The sequence below is a fragment of the Musa acuminata genome, chromosome BXJ2-1 (assembly GCF_036884655.1).
Source record: "Musa acuminata AAA Group cultivar baxijiao chromosome BXJ2-1, Cavendish_Baxijiao_AAA, whole genome shotgun sequence".
Classification (NCBI taxonomy): domain Eukaryota; kingdom Viridiplantae; phylum Streptophyta; class Magnoliopsida; order Zingiberales; family Musaceae; genus Musa; species Musa acuminata.
In genome coordinates, this window is record NC_088338.1 from 10,529,015 (window position 1) to 10,549,021 (window position 20,007).

General features: G+C 37.8%; 3 protein-coding genes and 1 long non-coding RNA gene across 6 annotated transcripts; 1 reads left to right on the top strand and 3 right to left on the bottom strand.

Moving 5' to 3' along the window:
* Window positions 1-1,636: 1,636 nt before the first annotated feature.
* Window positions 1,637-3,997, bottom strand: LOC103997214 (uncharacterized protein C24B11.05). Of its 3 annotated transcripts, XM_009418402.3 has the most exons (8): window positions 3,741-3,996; window positions 3,116-3,176; window positions 2,976-3,041; window positions 2,799-2,896; window positions 2,604-2,729; window positions 2,172-2,480; window positions 2,027-2,092; window positions 1,637-1,885 (listed from the first exon to the last, which is right to left on the bottom strand). In XM_009418402.3, exons 2-8 carry the CDS (start codon window positions 3,159-3,161, stop codon window positions 1,736-1,738), a joined length of 861 nt encoding a protein of 286 aa, XP_009416677.1. In that variant the 5' UTR covers window positions 3,162-3,176; window positions 3,741-3,996; the 3' UTR covers window positions 1,637-1,735. The 3 variants fall into 3 exon arrangements, with proteins under 3 accessions (XP_009416677.1, XP_064949387.1, XP_009416664.1); XM_065093315.1 differs by having other exon boundaries at window positions 2,604-2,896; window positions 3,731-3,997; XM_009418389.3 differs by having other exon boundaries at window positions 2,604-2,896.
* Window positions 3,998-6,442: 2,445 nt separating this feature from the next.
* LOC103997203 (heavy metal-associated isoprenylated plant protein 43) lies at window positions 6,443-7,200 on the bottom strand. The gene is made up of 3 exons (XM_009418378.3): window positions 7,083-7,200; window positions 6,930-7,005; window positions 6,443-6,848 (listed from the first exon to the last, which is right to left on the bottom strand). The coding sequence occupies exons 1-3, from the start codon at window positions 7,086-7,088 to the stop codon at window positions 6,601-6,603; spliced, it is 330 nt and encodes a 109-aa protein (XP_009416653.2). The 5' UTR covers window positions 7,089-7,200; the 3' UTR covers window positions 6,443-6,600.
* Window positions 7,201-9,549: 2,349 nt separating this feature from the next.
* On the top strand, window positions 9,550-16,207 carry LOC108952120 (uncharacterized). The gene is made up of 3 exons (XR_010481733.1): window positions 9,550-9,679; window positions 9,852-15,534; window positions 15,609-16,207. It is a non-coding gene; the product is annotated as an uncharacterized LOC108952120 (long non-coding RNA).
* Window positions 16,208-16,252: 45 nt separating this feature from the next.
* On the bottom strand, window positions 16,253-18,175 carry LOC103997195 (transcription factor MYB61). The gene is made up of 3 exons (XM_009418367.3): window positions 17,847-18,175; window positions 17,609-17,738; window positions 16,253-17,493 (listed from the first exon to the last, which is right to left on the bottom strand). Exons 1-3 carry the CDS (start codon window positions 17,977-17,979, stop codon window positions 16,509-16,511), a joined length of 1,248 nt encoding a protein of 415 aa, XP_009416642.2. The 5' UTR covers window positions 17,980-18,175; the 3' UTR covers window positions 16,253-16,508.
* Between the last annotated feature and the right edge of the window lie 1,832 nt (window positions 18,176-20,007).

A 20,007-nucleotide genomic window follows, 5' to 3' on the forward strand; every position in this document is an offset into this window, starting at 1 on the left:
CATGAATATTGTATGGTTTATAAATGATATCTTTCAATTCAATTAAATATTAAAGCGGTTTTTTCTTTTCATCTACTACTCTACTAATTAAAAATAATTTAATTGTCTTTGACATTTCATATATTTTCAAGACACCCATATTAACATAAAGCATAATACAATAATTTGAAGAACGATTTGACTAGAAGATAATAGAATCTAATTTATCATACTTCATTACTTGAAGAACAAATAACATCACGAGTAAAACTAATTAATTTATAATTCTAAGGTCTCTTATTATGACATTGTTCTCTAGTACTATTTCATATTCAAAACTTGAGATTCTTCTTTGTGTCTTTGATGTTTTTTTTTTCGATGCCCCAGAGCATGAATATAAAAAATACATTCATTTATAGAATCTTTGATATGTGGGTTGGATGATAGGTGGACAGATAGAACATATACGTATCACATTTATACGTATCAAAATGTGAAGAGAAAGAAAATGTTTTCATCTGCATATTGTATCTTCTTCAATATGTTTATGCAATTTTGGTTTCCTCCAATATTACACTAAAAAAACAATTAAAATGTAACATGAATCAAAATGCAATGATAATTGATCCACTAAATTCTACGGTTGATATAAACAAAGCTAATTGGTGTCATGCGATTGGCATCAATTACGCATGACATGACATGACATAAAAATAACCATACCATTTTAGTAAATTACATGTTAAGACAATATCTTCTCTAATATTTTCAGAGGACAAAAGTTTATTTTCACATTGAAATTTCTGGACCATGTAAGTAACATTTTTATCCACCTGGCAAACATTATATGCATGACTCTTCACTTTGGCAAACATTTTCATCCAATGAAATGAAAGCATGTTCAAAATTTCTGAAAACGAAAATCAATTTGAATGTTTTTGAGATGTGAAGTTGACTTGTGTATTTTATGCCTAAAAATATTATGAAACAACTATTTTGGTTATTTAACAAATTAAATGTGGAGACAAAATTGTATTGAAGGGCTGCAATTGTTGGTACTTTTGATTTTTTTTTTTTTGTCAGCCCAAATTATGATCTATTATTTATTAGGAGTAGTGTTGGGCTGAGCCAAGTAGAAGCCCATTTAAGATATATTGGGCTTTAACTTGGGCTTAGCCTTTTGGGCTGTTCCCTAATTGGCTTGCCTTACTCAGGCCATCAAGAGAATATGAGATACTGATGACATGCAACTCTAAAGAATAAATAATGAAGGCAGGATTTGAATCTAAAATTTTACATCAATCTTTATCAGCTAATTGGCACCTTTATGACTTGACCTCAAATTTTTTTCTTCATTACTATAAATCAGTAGGACGCATTTTTTGACCTACCAATCTAATATAGTTTGATGTGACAAATCTCGTCTAATCGGAGACTTCTTATATGCACTCATCATCCTCTTGATATAGTAGTATATACATATATAACATCTTAATTTAGTCTTTAAGTCTGACATTGAAAGTGGACTAAGACTAAGATTAACTTATAAGAATTCGTGATAATATCATTGTATATCAAGTTGATCAAAGCCTTGTGGTAGATGTTAGTGCTTTTGGCATTTGTGCGCAAAGGAAACCAGAACAGAGGAGAAGGAGAATGCAAAGGAACAAAGCACGCCCACCATTTTATGATCTCAACAATACAAGTGCTACTACTGTGGGTTTTGCTTCATACAAGTCAAGATGGTGGTCATGGTCTAGGCAAGGACTGTTGTTTCCACAGCAGTGGCAGCAAGAACTGGTTCCAGCTTATCTCCATCCTTCCATATCTCAGGCAATGCCTCTCTCATGTTGTGGATGCTCTCCAGTGCAACATCAGCCCCTGGTACCAGCGTCGGGCTCCCAACCTGCACTCACCGACATGTAGTGTGGTGACATGAATCTTATGTGATCTTAGTTTTCTGCAAGTTATGATCATGCCAACTTGAGTCTGACTCCGTAAGAATAGCACAAAGAGGAGGAAGAAGATGGAGGGAGCAGTGACTTACAAGAACAGTATGCAGACCTGCTGCCTTTCCTGCCGCGATGTTTCTTGCGCTGTCGTCCAAAAAGATCTGAAACCCGAAAATTTTCGATCAGTACGTGGCCAATTTGTGATTAGAACGGAGAACCGATCTCTAAACTGAGACAAACCGTTCTCTTCGGATCGATGTTTGCGATCTTGATGGCAGCTTCTATAGCTTCCAGTGATGGTTTGCAGAGTATTCGGCCTTTGGAATTCGACTTCCTTCCACCAACACAACCGGCGGTATCAGCGCTTGAATCACTCTCTCCATCGGTGTTTGAATCGGTCTCACCAAAATTTCCATGACCATCAGCTGAACCATTCTGCTGTCGCGGTGGATTGAGTGTCTCAAAGCATGTGACACCCTCAAAACAGTCTTCGAGGCCAAGCCTACTGAGAACTCGTGCAGCATGAGCTTTGTCCGCATTTGTGAGAATCTGGTGAAGAATGGCATGGATCAAATCATTAGCATGGGATTTCTAAGCAATTTAAGTTCTATCTTTTGTTTGTGATTATTCATAATTGGTGCTCTTTTCTTCTTCATCACCGGATTTGCTTACTATCTTTCTTTGTGGCATCGAAAGAAGTAGATTCCTCAACAAAGGGTCAGGCTTTAGTATCTCATACGGCAATCTCCCATGAACATAAGCATGGAATTCGTCGTCGTCGAATTCATATCCTAATGCCTGCTCACAGAAAGACAAAAAAAGATTAAGCTGATTCAAGTGTACAGACTTCTTAATCAGATAGAACACCTTAAGACCAGCCATTGTTGTTCCATATTCCTTGTACAATTCCAAGCACATTTTTGGGACTTGGCTTTCCTCAATTTGGAGATGATGAAGCATGTAATCTGTGATTCATGTATATAGATTAATTAGAAGAGGCTACATGCTTGGAATCAACTCAAATGTCACTGGAGCCGAACTCACCTTCTATGTTCTTGCGGCAAGCTAAGTTGAGGCCAGAACTCAAGGGATATAAGGTATCATCCATATCTGAGATCAGTGCATGTGAATGTAAACAAAGAACAGATGCAACATGTATAAATATACCTGAAATCTGAGCTTACCAAAGAGCAGACACTCATACTTGGCTTCATGTACAACAGTTTCCATGCTTCAATCTTATTCCTTCAAGAAAAGCAGGTCAGCCATTAGCAAGATTTTATGGCAAAAGATCAACCTATGATGAAATTGTTCAGCTTTGGCAAATATGAAATCTGTCAGGAATTCTGTGGAAGAGATGATAAATCTGTCAGGTAAATGAATTTGTTTTTTTGCCTACAATATGCTTGGATGGAAACACATTATCTTGATATAAAGATGTGGAGTTCCTTGCTTTGATATCATTGAGGCTGTTTTCATGCTAAAGAAAGGATAAGATTAACAATTTACACCAAATATGATATTATAATTATGTGTGATCTGATCACCATCAGGAAAAGACTTGTGACAATAAACTTTTCTAAGAATCCCCAAATATACCAATCTATAGTAAAGATTGATCCATCATGAAACCAGTTTATTGTTAGACAGTAACAATAATGTAAAGAACAGAAAATAATTCAGCAGTGGAAAGGTCAGTAGATCGAAATTTATAGCTGACATGAGAGATCCAATTCACAGGGACATCAAGAAGAGCTGAAACAAACATGAGAAGTATGAGAATCTCCAGAGAAGCATACATATCTTTACCTTCAAAGAATGTGATGCTGGATGCTGGATGCTCAGATTGGTTTCTCAAGGGGCTCAATTTATACAGCATCAGGAACCCAGATTTGTGGCTAATGGAAGAAGATGACACCTGCAATGATTCCAATGGGATGTTTGAGAAGAATATACATATATCCTTTAGTCCCCTGAATGATCCAGTGGATCTGCTTTTTCTGTCTGTAATGCCCTTCCACACAGATCCAAGTGCCTACCCACACAGACTGAACTAAGGTGTTGGAAAGAGTAGTACAAGTGACACAGACAACAGCACCACACTTTGGTACCCTCATGGCATTCACCACTGCAAGGTCCATTTACTTGGCAGTCCAACTTGTGGCTTTCCTCCACTACCTGTCTTTTCATGCTCTTAACCATGCTGGAAGCTGCAATGTGGCTGCTGATTGCCTAATTCCAACTCGGGATCTAACTTCCTCTTGGAAAATTGGCAGCAGATGTTTGCTAGAATCTGGTCATGTGGCAGGATCCTATAAGTTTCAGTGGAGGATGAGCTCTGTTCTTACTTTTTTCATGTAGTGATGGGCATCAAGGATTTGGCTCTTTTTTGTAGTACTCTGCTATCTTTTTTCCTTTTGGTGGCCTGTTTTGACAGGGCACATTCAGTGTAGACAATTAGATATGTTGTCAGATAACTTAGATTAGATGCTGTGAAGAAGGTGGGTCTGATGGATGGTGATTGAAAACAACTCAGTGAGCTTTTTTGTTTGTGGTTCATGAGGAGGTGGACCTCTGCTTGTTGAGACAAACCAGCCAAATTTGTGCTCCTGATGACAATGCCAAGAAGCCTTTACTCTTGTGCTAGCCAAACCAGCCAAATTTGTTGTGGACATGCAAAGAGAAGTATTGAAATAAGCAGTTTAAGAAAGACAAATTCTTGTGTGTTGTGCTATTAATTTGTCTCTCTGTATTGTGGTAGACACATGGAAGGAGATTGCAAAGAGAAGTATTGTAATTAGCAGTTCAAGGAAGACAGATTCTTATGTATTGTGATGCTATTATGCCTCCATATTGTTGTCTTTCCATGATGTCATGCAAGATCTTATAAGATGCTGATAATATTTAAGACAATATTATAATGGTAAGATATATAGCTGGCCTTTGATTGAAGATCAACTCCACTTGTTGAGATGTGGTCAGGGAATGAATTGATACTTAATAAAAAAGAGTGAATGATGCAGATTTAATGCTCTGATACAAGAGGGACTCTTGAATCATGTGATGCTGACCTTAATAAACTTAGTCTAATCTGTAGAACATGGGGCTGATAAACTTGGTCTAATCTCTGTTTGACAAGTCAGTCTGCCATCAATTGTTGGTTAGGTATGAGATCCTGGAAACATCCAAGCTAAATCTCTGAGGTAGGTGCTCTGAAGTAGAACCAGGGAAGAAAAATATTTGATGGAAGAACAAGCCATAAGAAGATTTATTAGCTTGAGAGACCAAAAATTCTGATACATTTTAATATCTTCTTCCAATTTTTTTTTCCAAGTCTTTTATAGAAGAGATAATTTCTTGTAGCATCAAACTGAAGCCTTCAAAAAAATTTAATGAGTTTAAATGCTCTTTCTTGATGATTCTTGCCAAGGTTTAGTTGTACATTTCAATTGATGCTATACATTTAGTTGTACTTGAATGCTTCACCAAACACTCATGCAAACAAAACAAATCCAATGAAGTAAGGAAAATTAACTCAAAGCAAGTGAATCAATTAGTTTTCAGGGGTAAGAAGAACATGATATAGGGGACATGAATTCAGAACAAGAAACCCTTTGATTCCAAGCATAATGATTGATTGTTATTAGAATATTAAATCAAACCTTGCGATTAGCATGGAAGATCCCAGCTGAGTTAGATGACGGCTTATTACTTTATATTAGGTGAAGAGACTAAGAGATGAGTATAACATTCAACTTGCATGGTCGTGAGGCACAAACCTCAGCTCCTCTTATTCCGTGTTCTCTCTTGCCTCATAAATCTATTAGAGAAGAGAGAACATGTGCTCCCCAGAGCAGGCTGCCAATGGCGTGATAGAGATGAGCTGTTTCCTCCTGCTTGGGACAGTGACGCAAGCAGTAGTAGTCCGGCGGATGATGAAGACGAGCAGTGTCTTATACCCACGGTTTCAGGGAAATACCATGTTTAAGCCAACCTGTTCCTCTAGTTTATTTGCAGCGTGGTTGGACTCCTCTGAAAATAAATGGGACGTTCAACAGCTCTGACGTCCGACAAGCTTCAGAAGTTGAGTTCTCAGACTCCTTCCTCTGAAGTCTTTGCGGTCTCGATAGATCAAGATGTAATTTACAGTATAAGACAAATCAAAGCCGTCATTTGTGTATATGAATTCAAAGAGTTGTTCCAGTACACCAGTTGTGTGTATGAATTAGATAGATTGCATTGGTAGGACCATTTGGTTTGCACGTTGACTATTCTACCATCATCAGTTTTAGCTACGTGAAAAGGCTTGTACGTTGACTCATGATCATAGTCGTCTCATCGAGCTGTTGAAGGTTGGGAGATGAGAGGAGAATCAAATGCTGTTGATTCCAACTCTCTCTCTCTCTCTCTCTCTCTCTCTCTCTCTCGGGAGAACAGGATTCTAGTGCATGAACCAAATGCAACATGATTGGAATTGATTTCACATGGTTAAGCAGATCATGTGGGATTTGGGATTGAAAGGATTAATCAAGAGCAAATATATATTCATTCTACACAATCTGCTGTTTGCTTACAGTACAAACGAGAAATTAAGTAGATATTGGAAGCATCTGCGTAAGGAGATGATTAAGCCAAATCAAAGAGATGAGCAAAAGCAGTGTGCATGGATTCAGGATATGGTGCAGCCGCTTGGTTCATCCAGCCACACGACGGCGGTCCGGCAGGTGTTGCAGCACGGCGGCAACTTGCAGTCCTCAGGCTTCTTCTTATCCTCCTCCTTCTTGTCCGGATCGCCCACGCTGACGATCTCCGCCGGCTTCTTCGCCTTCCTCAGCGCCTTCACCACGCCCACCGCGTCCACCTCCCCCACTATCGTCACCGTGCTCTTCTCCACGTCCATCGCGATCGAAACAATCCCTGCAATCAATCGATCGATCAAGCTTCAGTCTGATGCAACACCAAAGAACCCAACCACAGAAGCAATCAGCCGCTGCAGACCGTCGAACTTGGAGATGATGGTCATGATGCAGATCTTGCACTTGGTGCACATGACGCTGACCTTCAACACGATCTTCTGCAATTGGACCCCAAGAAAACTATCAGAACACAACGTACCATGAACCCTTTCGGCCGCAGGAGGTCACCACTTACCTTCATGACTGCTATCTTATGCCAGGTCGTGGTACGACTCCATGTGCGGCATCGGAAGCTTATATAGCGGTGGCCAAGAGGGCTCCGCCCAAGTTGGTGGAGTCAACGTTGAGTCCTGCTATAATGGACAGGCCGATCGAGCTCATAGGGGTGACGCGACGAGTTCTGCAAGTTGGTGCCCCGAGTTAGGGCACTCGAGTCACCGATGTGTCGCACGTCAAGAAGCAGACAGCCGTGACAGTGCTCCGAAAACAATGGGCCGCTTGATTGGAGGTATTTGAAGACTAATCAACCATTCATGAGCTGGTGAGCGAGTACGAAGACTTGGTGAGCAAGTGCTTGAGGCGTTTCTTGGTGAGATGAAAGAGTTAGGTCTGTATATATATATATATATATATAGTTGATTAGGGTTCTTCTTCTTCTTCTTCTTCTTCTTCTTCTTCTTCTTCTAATCAAGTTTATAATTACCAGTGCAAAGCACGCACTGCATGGGGAGGATAAAATATCAGATCTCTTGTGCACCTCATTACAATATGACATGCATTGTCATTAAGCTCCTCCAACAAACGCTAACTGTCTTCTCCCAAAGCTAGTGTACGTTCACAACGTTTCTTTGTTGACCGCAATGTTAATGTTGACCTTGTGGAAGACTCATTAGAAGAGAAAGTAATTAGAGATTTTGGAGAGAGATCACCCAAAGGACTCTTAGAATGGTTGGCTTTTATTACCCTAACTAAAGCATGGAGTGACATTTGGTCAAATGTAGTGGTTGTTTGGTTAATCTTTGACTATTTTGAGAAGACATAGTCAAACTTCTCAAGTCCAATTTAAAAGCACGCATAGGTAGTTAATCCTACTTCTCGTAGGGATATTATTTTGTCCACTTGGTTTCAATCGATTAGGTCGTTAATGTTACTTGGAATACCATTTTTGTCCTTCGTCAAGTCAAGTCTTCTCTGGTTATAAAATTGAATGACACTCACACACACAATATTTATTTTTTATTAAAAAAAATAAATCAAAGTTGCATCATTCAAAATAAATATTTAAGGCTAAAGAAAATATAGCAAGTGGCTAACTCATCATACTAGATAAATTTACCAACTTTTTTTAGTATATGAAAGAGAATTAAAAATTAATCCCTATTATGTTAGTCGTATTCTAAAATTTATTAAAGTATAATTAATTTTATTTATAAAGGTTAAATGATAAAAGACAACGTTACAATAAACTATCGAACTCTTTACCAACTAAGCTTGTTGACATTTTCAATAAAATATATCGGATGAAGTTTTAAACCTTCGCTCTTTGGTAGGTATGATATTCATCAATTAAAAAAATTAATTAAGAAAAGAATCGATCGATAATATAGAATTAGGAATAATTCTAAATTGAGCTTGAAAATTAACATACTCAATTAATATTGACTCAATTGTGATTTTATAGAAAACTGAATATTTGCCCAAAAATTAAAATTCTACAAGGACCATTTTCATATTATTTATCATAATATAGATTGATTAGGCTTGATCGACCACAACAATTATAGAATAATGAAACATAAGTATTCTCGATCTAAAATAGATTATTATAAGTGCATGATATGGAAGGATGGTTTGACAACATTCTTTGACCGATTCAATCTACGAAATTGTTGGGTTCTTCCCCTCCGACGATGGAGTTGTTGAAGGCCAGAAAGTTCAAGATTATACAGCGATGATATGGTAGATGTCAAATACAAGTGCAATGATGCATGCATCTAAGTCCTAATAATTTAAGAGATTTGAATCCTTTTTCTATGTAACCTAATTGATTTGATCAGAAATCACACTCTATTCCAATTGCTTAGCTATTCCTATTCACTTAGATGAAAATAAAAATACATCGATGAGTTTATCCAACGAGGGGTGAGATTAAGATGGTATCCTAAGCTCTCTTCTAATGTCTAAAACTAAACAGAATATCCATTTTCTTTTAATATTCATTGCATTGATATATATATATATATATATATATATATATATATATATAATTTATTTTTTGAGGTATTCTATTTTATAGTTTTCTCATTTGATTTTTTTTAATATCATAAATACCTCTTGTTGTCGTTTGTCGTCTTCGTCCCACCGCGAGGTCTTATTATTATGAGAGCTTTTATTCCGTTTCATGAGGTCTTATCATGTTTTTATCATCTATATAATATAAATAAATAAATAAAAAAGTATATATATATATAATATAATAATAAAGAAAGTACATAAACGAGACATGCACATAAATAAATGATCCTAATTTAACCTAGAAATAAATAAATGATTCGATGCATGAGTTGCAGCCAAGGCAACTGGTAGAGCTGTTAGTGTCACTCGTTCCTGAAGTCGTGTAGTCTGTCGCATCCCATGGCATTTCCTTATACTACAAGTTGACACAATATGGTAGAGATATTGGTGTTACTCGTAACTCAAGTCGCAACCCCAATGCCGAAGCCCTACGGTGTATCCCGTGATCTCGCACTCACGAGAGCGACTCCTCTTCGATCTAAAGCCCAAAGGTGGCTTCTTTCCCCGCGAAGTCAGGGGAGAAACAATCGAGAGCCTGTAAGTAATTCGTTTCCGATTCTTATCGGTCAGGAAAAAAGAAATCCTTACTATGGCATTCTACCATGCCAAATTTCGATTATTCATGGTGAAATCATATCGTGGTTAGTTGCTTTTTGTGCATGATGGGAGAAAAGAAATGATCTTGACCATGGTTTTCCTTCCATTTTAGGTGATAGAGAGGCTAAAGGTTTAACCTTCCCCTTCAGTTTTGCGTCCAGAAGCTTGTTCTGTTAGTGCTTCTCAAGAACATAATGGGAAGGGAGCTTGTTCCGATCCTTGAAAGCCACTGAATGGCTAAGATTTCTTTCACTAAAATGTCTTATTAAATAAAATGGCTAAGATTTCTTTCACTAAAATAGTTCACTAAAATGTTCCATTTGAACATTCCCAAATGTAGCTTTCACAACATCACGGTCATATTTAATGTACCAACTATTCCATAAGTTTCTCAATCTCAGGATAACTACCTAAGTAGGGATTAAAATATAGGTCATCTTTCGACAATGTACTATAAATGTTGGTGCTTGAAATTTATATCAGGTACAGGACATGTGTGTCTGTCGGAGAATGTCTGTGAACTATTGATGCATGCCTCTGAACTCTGAAATTGCAACTTTTGATTTGTTTTTCTTCTTAGATGTTTCCTTTACGTCACAATCAGTACATGTTGGTCCTGTTAATGCTGCTACCACCAATAATTTTGAAGTTTGGTGATATAAAGATTGACTCACTAGTTTTGATTTGTCGTTGTAATCATGTGGTCTGCAGTCGAATGATAGAGCTAATGTGATCACTCTTAGATGTTACGACTGTTCAATGCTAATGTGAACTATTGATGCATGCCTCTGAACTCTGAAATTGCAACTTTTGATTTGTTTTTCTTCTTAGATGTTTCCTTTACGTCACAATCAGTACATGTTGGTCCTGTTAATGCTGCTACCACCAATAATTTTGAAGTTTGGTGATATAAAGATTGACTCACTAGTTTTGATTTGTCGTTGTAATCATGTGGTCTGCAGTAGAATGATAGAGCTAATGTGATCACTCTTAGATGTTACGACTGTTCAATGCTAATGTGAACTATTGATGCATGCCTCTGAACTCTGAAATTGCAACTTTTGATTTGTTTTTCTTCTTAGATGTTTCCTTTACGTCACAATCAGTACATGTTGGTCCTGTTAATGCTGCTACCACCAATAATTTTGAAGTTTGGTGATATAAAGATTGACTCACTAGTTTTGATTTGTCGTTGTAATCATGTGGTCTGCAGTCGAATGATAGAGCTAATGTGATCACTCTTAGATGTTACGACTGTTCAATGCTAGTCGCTTGGCTTGTTCACTGCTACAAATGGTTGCCTGTCCATGTTAAGGGTGTGATGGATATATTTTGAAAAGAATTCTAAAAATGTATGAGAAGCAACAAAATTTAAAGCATCATTTCCTTTGGTGCGTTCAATTTTTTGCATGGTGAATATATGCGGAACACCAGTCACATTAGTTCTCTATTTTATAATGGTTGATCAATTGTTGGTTCCATCTGGTAACTTTCCTGATGCTTATATCTGATCTTTTCTCTATTTTGTAGATCCTTCCATGAAGCCATTCTTCATTTGTCATATTTGTATATATTATTTTTCTCCTTTTTTGTCTATAAAGTTCTATTCTCATAATTAACGAGCTCATTTTTTTAGGCAACAACACTTGATTTCTCAATATCTTAAGATAATTCATCCATATCATAAGATGCTTGAAATGTCGCAAACCCAATCCAGTTGGCTATTTGTTTAATCTACGTGTCCTAGGAGTTTTGAAGTGGTGCCAAATTTTTATCCAATCTGCTTTTTTTTTTGCAGTTCTGTTACTTGGTCATCATGTTCTAAATAATTTTTCCTGGACAAGTTTATAGTTTCTTAAGTACTACTTTAGGTTCATTGTTCCATCAGAATAAATGAAATATAGTTCTGTAGCCACGTAGGGTCTAAGCTGCAGGCTGCCAACATGTAAGCATGAGATTTAAAAAATTGGCTTCAATGCGATATTTGTCTGAATTTGTTCAATGTGTCCTGGTGTGAAAAAGTTGTCCCACTTCGTTCCAACTATGTAGGCTGCAAGAGAATTCCAGAATCTGTAAGCTGAAGCTTAGAGGCCATATCTCTCACTTGACATGTAAATTCTCTTTTTGCTTTAAAGTTTGAACTATGAAATCTAGACTGATTAAGGAGAATTTTCCAAGTAGTTGACTTATGTCTCTGTTATGTTATTCCATCTTTTATCTCAGAAAGCACAAATGGTTCCAAGATCTATTAAAATAGTGGCTCAAGCTCTGCCTGGATGTTAGTACATTCAATTCCTTCAAGTCTGTCCTCATCACTGAGGAACATTGCAACTTGCTCATCCACAAAACATAACAAACAAAGTGGGAAAATAATTTTTTCTATAAAAACTTTATTGATACAATTTCCTTCTACATCCTTAGGTGTCCTAGATATATACTATTTTCTGTATAGGACTCTAAGCATGGAGGGCCTAGCTTGCAATGCCTTCCTACCATTGTGATTGTCAAGTGAGAGACACTACAGTGTGCAGTTTTATGAAAGAGAAGCCACGAATTTTGGCCATCTATAAGCTATTATTTCATTCAATTTCATCTTGTAAATAGCAAAGCATTGAGAGCAAATAGAATTTGTTCTAGTTTTGTAAACTGAGGAAATATGTGTATAACAAAAAACATAACTAGAAGATGAAGGTAAACACAAGTTCTGACTAAGATTGCATTTATCTTGGAGTTAAATGATTGAGGTTCATCATCTATACTATCAACTTTTGATCCAATGTATACAACATCATATTTTTTTAGTGTCATTTTTATGTTAGACATTATTTTATATAAGAAAAATGGTCTGTTCTTGTGAAATTCTTCTCTTATATTGTATAGTAAAGAAATTATATCTGATAATGCTGTGATGTGTCCTCTTTGATTTAGTTTTGAGAAAGGGTTCTGACTTTTATAGTTCTAGTTTCTCTAGTAACCTGCTAATTTTGTATTTAAAGCCCATTTTGTTTTTGTTTTTTTCTGGTTTCCTTACTTTGTGCTGATGTCATTTATTAGCTCGTAACAACTCCACATGCTTTTAATCATACTGCAGAAGGAATTTTCTTCTTAGCTTGCAACATATTCTACAAAAATGTAAGGAGAACTGACAAAGTATCAGGAACACAAGCTGACTATTTTAGATGTACTACTAAATGCAGGATACTGACAAGGTTATATAAAAGTGTTTCTTTTTCTCAGATTGTAGTAAGAACTAGGTTTCACTGGTAGTATTAAGTAATGAATGGTGGAAAAGTAATGAGTGAAAGGCTTATTGTTTCTCCCTATGGCCTTTATTATCCCGACAGTTGTTTTTATCAATTAATTTTGCAGGTAAGATAAGGAAGAAAACAGCTTCAATTATGTAAAATAGAATACATAGTGACAAAGTAACACAATTAGAAGTAAGAATTTGTTGGTTTTGTTTTTTTTTTATATGTCAGATGTGCATCCCATTCTACCCTTATGCCTAGGCTATATTTATAAATTGCAGAACTACGATGTTTCTCAATTTTTATCATGGAGTAAGGAGCATTAGTAAATACAGAAGTGTAGCTGATTGTAAGAGATGCAATATACTGATCTGCAATATTTACGCGCAAACTAAAATTTTGATGTATAAAAAACCTCTCTATGTTGTTGGTGATGTCTTTTTAGGTTCATATATCAATCACATTTAGTTGCTGTCTAAAGGACAGTGGACTATATTGATCTTTCTGACAATCATCATTCTCAACTAGTTTATGTGCACTAGCCATTGGAATATATTCACTCGTGAGTCGTGGCTATGGATCTTGGCATCAATTGATTGTTATGCTGTTATTCTCATTCATGGAGATCATCCGCGTATGCTCACTATATGAATGTGGTATTTTGCCATCAAAAAGTCTCGGTAGTCTGGTTGTTTGTTCTCTTTTTTCTGCCATGTCTCATATGCTTTGCATTTGGTAAATGCATTTATTCTAAGATTTGATATAATTCACCATGTACTTATTGTTGTGTTTGATCTCTGTGGCTTCTTTCTCCACAATTTTGCAGTAGTACTTTTCATCGAGTACATTTTTCAACTTGTAATTTGGGTCCATCCTTGTAGATAAGGATTTAGATTGATAAAGAAGTGCTATTCTTCATCAAATTTGTTAAACATAAATGATTTCAGAATGTACTATTTGAGTTCACATATAATAATCATGTTGACTAGTGCGCATGGGTTCACGTACTCAAGTTCTAGTGATCAAACATGTGGAGGTAAACACTTTACATCATCAAATTTTTAAACAATTTGGTAGATGAAGGCAAGTTTTTTTAACCCTAAAGTAAACTTCAAATTATTGACCTGTGTTCGGCAAGTTCCTGAGAGTATGCTGTAATAATTGGAAAAACCTTGCCTTGGGTAATTTCATATAAATTTGCTTGATGCATTGTGCTGCCTTGTCCTTCCAGTTAAAAATGGTGTTTTAAAATGATCTGAATTCTATCTGTAGTTTGTTTTTCCTTTTTTGATTCGGATTCTCTTGTCACCATTTATTCATGAGAACTGTCTTTCTTTTCCAAAAGACAAATTAACTGTTAAGAGAATACATGAATTTGGTTTGTTCCTCGTACAGTTAACTTTTTGTTTTTGCTATGTTTTTCCTGGCACTGTTTCTTGATGTTTGTTTACTTGATTCATAGAATATACAATAATCATGTGTTATCAGAGATGCCAAAGTTTGTCTCTTGTTCCCTATGCCATTATAGAAGATTTGTTTTTTCCCTTTGAGAAGATTCTGCATAAGAACATGTTATTTGTCTGCTCTTACTGTCTCAGCTAGTTCATAGGCAGTCTGCTTTTAGTCTACGGTACCTTGATTGCTGTATCCTCATTTATGGTTTTTGTATACAATCAATGAAATTGAGTTGCCATTGAAATGGTTGGCGGTTATCATCTAATTGATAGGCTTCATGGTTATCAATCTTGATATGTAGATAGTCCGTGGCACTTCCAGCATATTACTCTTTCCTGTGAAAAGCACATTCAAAATTTACTTCACTGAAGTTTTGGTGGTGCAACAACCGGAAGGAGATTTTTGCTATCTTAACCTGCTTTATAGGATCAATGCTTCTTACTAACTAGTTCTCTTTGTCATTTTCTGTCGCTCTGAAAGTGCAGTACTGGTTTGGAAATCGGCGAGCAATCTAATTATCTTGTGCTTCTACTTCCTGAAAGATTCTGCTAAAAAACCACTGTCATGTTTATATATTGTCTCTCTATTCTTCCCTTCCTTTTAACTAGTATTTGCAATAGTATCATGGCTAAGCTCAATATTTCTACCACACCAGGCTGCATCTTACTGTTGTGTTTGCATTAAATTCCTATTACCTGATCTGAATTTCATGTTGTCCTCTATGATGAAAGTGTTTAGGTATCTAAATAGTCACTGATTTGGAGGTTTTAGTCCTCTTTTCATGTGATTTGTTGTATGGGTCACATGTGTATCTACTGCCTTCTCTTGTACAATGTGTGTATATTTATTGATAGAACTATCAGTTATGTATAAATCTGCATTATTCTTTTTCCTTGGCTGTTGATGATCCAGGTCGACATCGGGTTTCTTCTAATCAAGTGATCAGGATACATAACAGCTGGCCCCTAACCAAGTGTGCAGGTTAAGAAAGTTCAACTTGTTGATGCAACTCAGCTCTGTTGAAAGCAAAAGAAAGGAAGAATACCAGGAATGTAAGAATGAGCCTCAGGACCAAAAAGCCTTTGTGGAACAGTAGGTCCCTCCGCCCTCTCTCTTTCAGTCTCTCTCCTTTTTTGCCTTTTCTCCATAACTTGTTCTTGTGCCAGAGAAAGACACACACATCAAAAAGGAATAAAAAGGCAGGGAAAGTAAAAAAGGCCTTGACTTTCCCACTCTGCTACCAAGGTATCAGCATCAGGAGGAGAGCCCATTAAAGAGATTCACATCCATTGGAAAGATGATGCAGATGGTGGCTCCCTACCAAAATAAACAATAGGTATGCACCAGTGCCACAAGATGCTTCATCTAATGCCCACACTTTACCTGAAACTGGCACAGCATAGGCATGTGTCTCATACTTTCCCTAGACTTGAAAGACCTCAGATTCTAGGTAATGCCTAGAAGGTTATGGCCAGTAATAGATTATGTGAGATTGGCACGCACATCCTTTTTCTGGTTGTTCTGCTGGTTCATGATGATCCAAGTGGCAGTGCTGCCATGGTTGAGAGTTATAGCCAAACCATTCCCTGTTCCTTACCTTTAAATGCTTCCAAAATGAGGTAAAATTAGTCGAGTAGCTATCAGATGAACGAAAAAGAGGTGGACAGAAAGAAATATTGGCTTCAGAAGTCTATTAATCTATGTTGGCTGCTGGAAAAGAGTTGTTATAATGCATCTCCAAGAGCTACCGACAGCAAGCCGAGACTTGTCAGAGATAAGGAAAGCAGAAGAACAAAAAGACGACCAAGCAAACCAAAGTCGAAACTTCCATTGAAGGATAGAGAAGTTAATATATGAGCTTGCAAGTCACTGAGAGCAAGAAGAACATTAGAAGAAGTACAGAGACTCAGACTGTCACAAGCTTTATTTTGCACTCTTATTACCATATCTATTCACACAAGAAAAATCAATGCACACAGACCTGTAAAAAAAATCAGGAAAATTCTGTCACCCAAACCTTGCAAATTGAGTTGTAACTTTCCATGCTCTGTGTAGTCTTTCACGATCTATACTTGTCCGAATCCCACGGATAACATCTGGAAATCCTTGCCGTAGATGTCTGAAGATTGTAGCTGCTGCTGGATTTGGTGCCAGGATACTAGATCACTGAACACAGATGGGCTTTCTGCCTTGACGTCACAATGCAGAGGTTGGCTTAGGCTTTGGCTTTGGGTGGCTGCTGACACCGGGAAGGCGCCGTCGAGATACTGCGACCATTTGAGGTCCTCGGGCTCCTTTTCAAGCTGGACCTGGGCATCCTTGTCCGGCGTTGACTCCGGCCAAAGAAAGATGTCATTGTGGAAGGAGCTGCTGTTCTGCATCTCTACTGTATCAGAACTGTTCATACTACTCCGACTACTATTTCCGGAGTAAACAGCATCACTGTACTGCATGCCATCGATACCAGCGCAGATCTGTGCCGAATTATCCATTGAAGTGGGAAGGATTGTGGTTGGAACTGATGGTAAGCATGTGGATATTGTGTTGCAATGGAAGTCCCGATTCATCTCGAGCAGCCTACTGTTATGGCTGAGCCAGAGAGGATTCGGACAGGCCGATAGGTCGGCCAGGGCTGTCTCACTGCTGCTACAGTCAGTGGCAAAACTCAACTGTGCTAGGGGGAAGACACTCACTGGATCGGAGCTGCTTTGGCTGGTAATGAATTGGTCGAGGAAGAAGCATTTGGTCATCGGTGATGCCTTCCTCTCGACGGCACACGTATCGAACACCGGCATTGAAGACGACGCCGGTCCGCGTGCTGCGTCATTCAAGCTCTCCAATGCTGCGGCGGGAACTTTGAGGTCGACGGAGCCGGACGTGCCTTCGCTGGTCCTGGAGGCTTTGGCTTCCCCCACTTTGTCCTCCGCGAGCGGCTTGTGGGTGTTGGGGTCGATCCCTCTCTGCTTGAGCATCTTCTTGATGCAGGAGTTCCAGAAGTTCTTGATCTCGTTGTCGGTCCTTCCCGGCAAGCGAGCTGCGATCTGCGACCACCTGGAGAAGTTGCCGGTCCAGAAACAAGAAGGCAAAAGGATCAGAGGCCCGAAACCTGACGGCGTTTGGGAGCTCAATATGGATAAAAGATGAGGAGGCGAGGGTCTTCTTCTACCTGTTTCCTAGCACTGCATGGAGTTCAATTATGAGATTCTCCTCCTGCTTTGAGAAGGACCCTCTCTTAAGATCAGGCCTCAGGTAGTTTATCCACCTCAGCCTGCAGCTCTTCCCACACCTCTGAAGTCCTGCATGCAGAAGAAACAATGGAGAATGATCAGATACAGAACAGTAAGGAAGGAAGGAGATGTTGAAGTTCCACGCATTGCAGCCTTAGGTGGCCGGTACTACATCACCTGCTTGTATGGGGACAGAGCTCCAACACCCATGGCCATATTTTGTTATGTGCTTGATGAGCTTTTCATCTTCCTCAGGAGACCACAGGCCTTTCCTCAGCTTTTGCTTGTAGCAGCATGTGTGCCTCCCCATTTCTGGTGAGACCCGAGGGGAATGCAGCAAGGCTTCCTGCCTGCGGAATTGGCGGTGGGAGGAGCTTCGAGTGAACGAGGAACCCGAGAATGTGGAGGAAAGAGATAGGAGGGAGGCAGAGGAATTGAACTAACACTGGAGAAGGAATTGGAATTAGGAGAAGAAGGCCAAAGCTTAAAAGAGAGGGAGAGGGAGAGGGAGAGTCACAATCAAGTGGTTGGGATCGAGTTTAACTTCTCTTTTCTCTCTTTTTCTTCCCCTTCTTTTAAAGGTGGAGAGAGGAAGGCTCAAATCATCTTCTGAATTGTTCATGCTTCAGAATAAATTGTCTGGTGCAGCCATGGTGGGTCAGCTCCTCTGATATTTTCAGTGAAAAAGCTCAGAATGTTCCCATGCTGATCACTCGTAAGGTCAAGTCAGTAAAAGTAACTTGGTAGCAGACATGCAACTCCATGAAGAACAATCCTCCTCCGAGCTACCTCCATCCGAATTGTGATTGAAGCAACCCATCCTACCTATTCATGATGCTCCCTGCCACAAGCATCTCATGCAAGGACAAGAATGTTGTATCTGGAAAGGTGGGACTGGGAGAGTCCTGTGGAGGCAAAGATATATCCTACATTAATTGGGTCTGTTTGCTGGAATGGCTGCATTCCTTCCTCCTGTCCAAAAGAAGCCAAAAGATAAAATTCCTGCTTGAGCTCTACATGATCCCCGAATCCATGGCCATGTTGGAAAAGCTTCATCATTGGGCAGAGACCAAACAAAAATTATGTGAGTATCAAATAACATAGCATCTTCCTTTCATCTTGACAACCATCATTGTCCTCTTGGAAACTTGATGGAGAAATTTGTTGTCTTCCATTGGAATACATGTCCTGAGGCATCTACATCTTTCTTAGTTGGTGCCCATGACAAACAAAAGCTGTGTTTTTGTTCTGTCCTTGACAAGAGAATCTGAAGCAGGTATTTTTATTCTTTGTTTCAGGAAATAAGAAGAGGCATTGTTACTGACACCAAGTAATTATCCAATTGATGGATGTCAACATATATTTCCACTGAGAGTACTCACACTGGTCCTCACTCCAACATTGATAGAGAACACCATGGCTTTATCACTTTCAGGCAGTTCAAAAATGTGCAGTGTGCTCAGGTTGCTGCATTTCCACAGAAGCCTCTGAAAGCCAACATGCTTTTGCATCATTTCATGCAATTCTCTCCTTTGAGTAAAAAGTGAAGCAGCAGATTAAAAGTGACAATTCGATGGTTACGTAATTAAAATGTTAAAAGTTGACAGAGAATAAATTAAAAACAATTATATTATGCAATCATATATTTAAAAAGAATAAATTGTTTGGATTGCAGGAAAGTAAAGGAAAATAGTTTTGGTCCCTTTTTTTATTGAGGGAAAATTATTCTTCTTCTTCTTCTGGAATTGTCATGCAAAGTTGATTGGAAAAATGAAAGGAGATTTCCCTAAAGAAAAGCTTCTTTTTTTTATTCGTTTTTCTCCTTAAAATGTATCCATTTCCCTCACCAAAACAAAAAAAAAAAAATCTATTTTTTTTACTTTTTTTCAAATGATATCTTCTATTTTTAATAATAATGAAAATATTCATTATCATCAATCCCAACGATACTTCAAGTCTTCAAAATACCGTATGGACTAGTCTATAGGGTATACTGGTCCAAGTGAATGGATCGATCAACATAATAGCATGAGCGAACCTATTACAATATTTAGAGTTAGAAGTTTGATTTATTATATTTTTTAATAAATAATTTTTATTATGATGATTAAAATATTATAACAAACTAATTTTTGGTGCCCATTTGAGTTAACAAATTAGATGGTATCTACATAGCAACCTATGGACCAACCTACAAGATGTCTTTAAAAATTGATGAGAAAAGTATCATTGGGTGGGTGAAAGATATTTTTAATATTATTTCAAAAAAAAGCTATCATTAAAAAAAAAAAAAGGGGGTATCATTTAAACAAAAAAGAACTTTTTCAGAATAAATTTA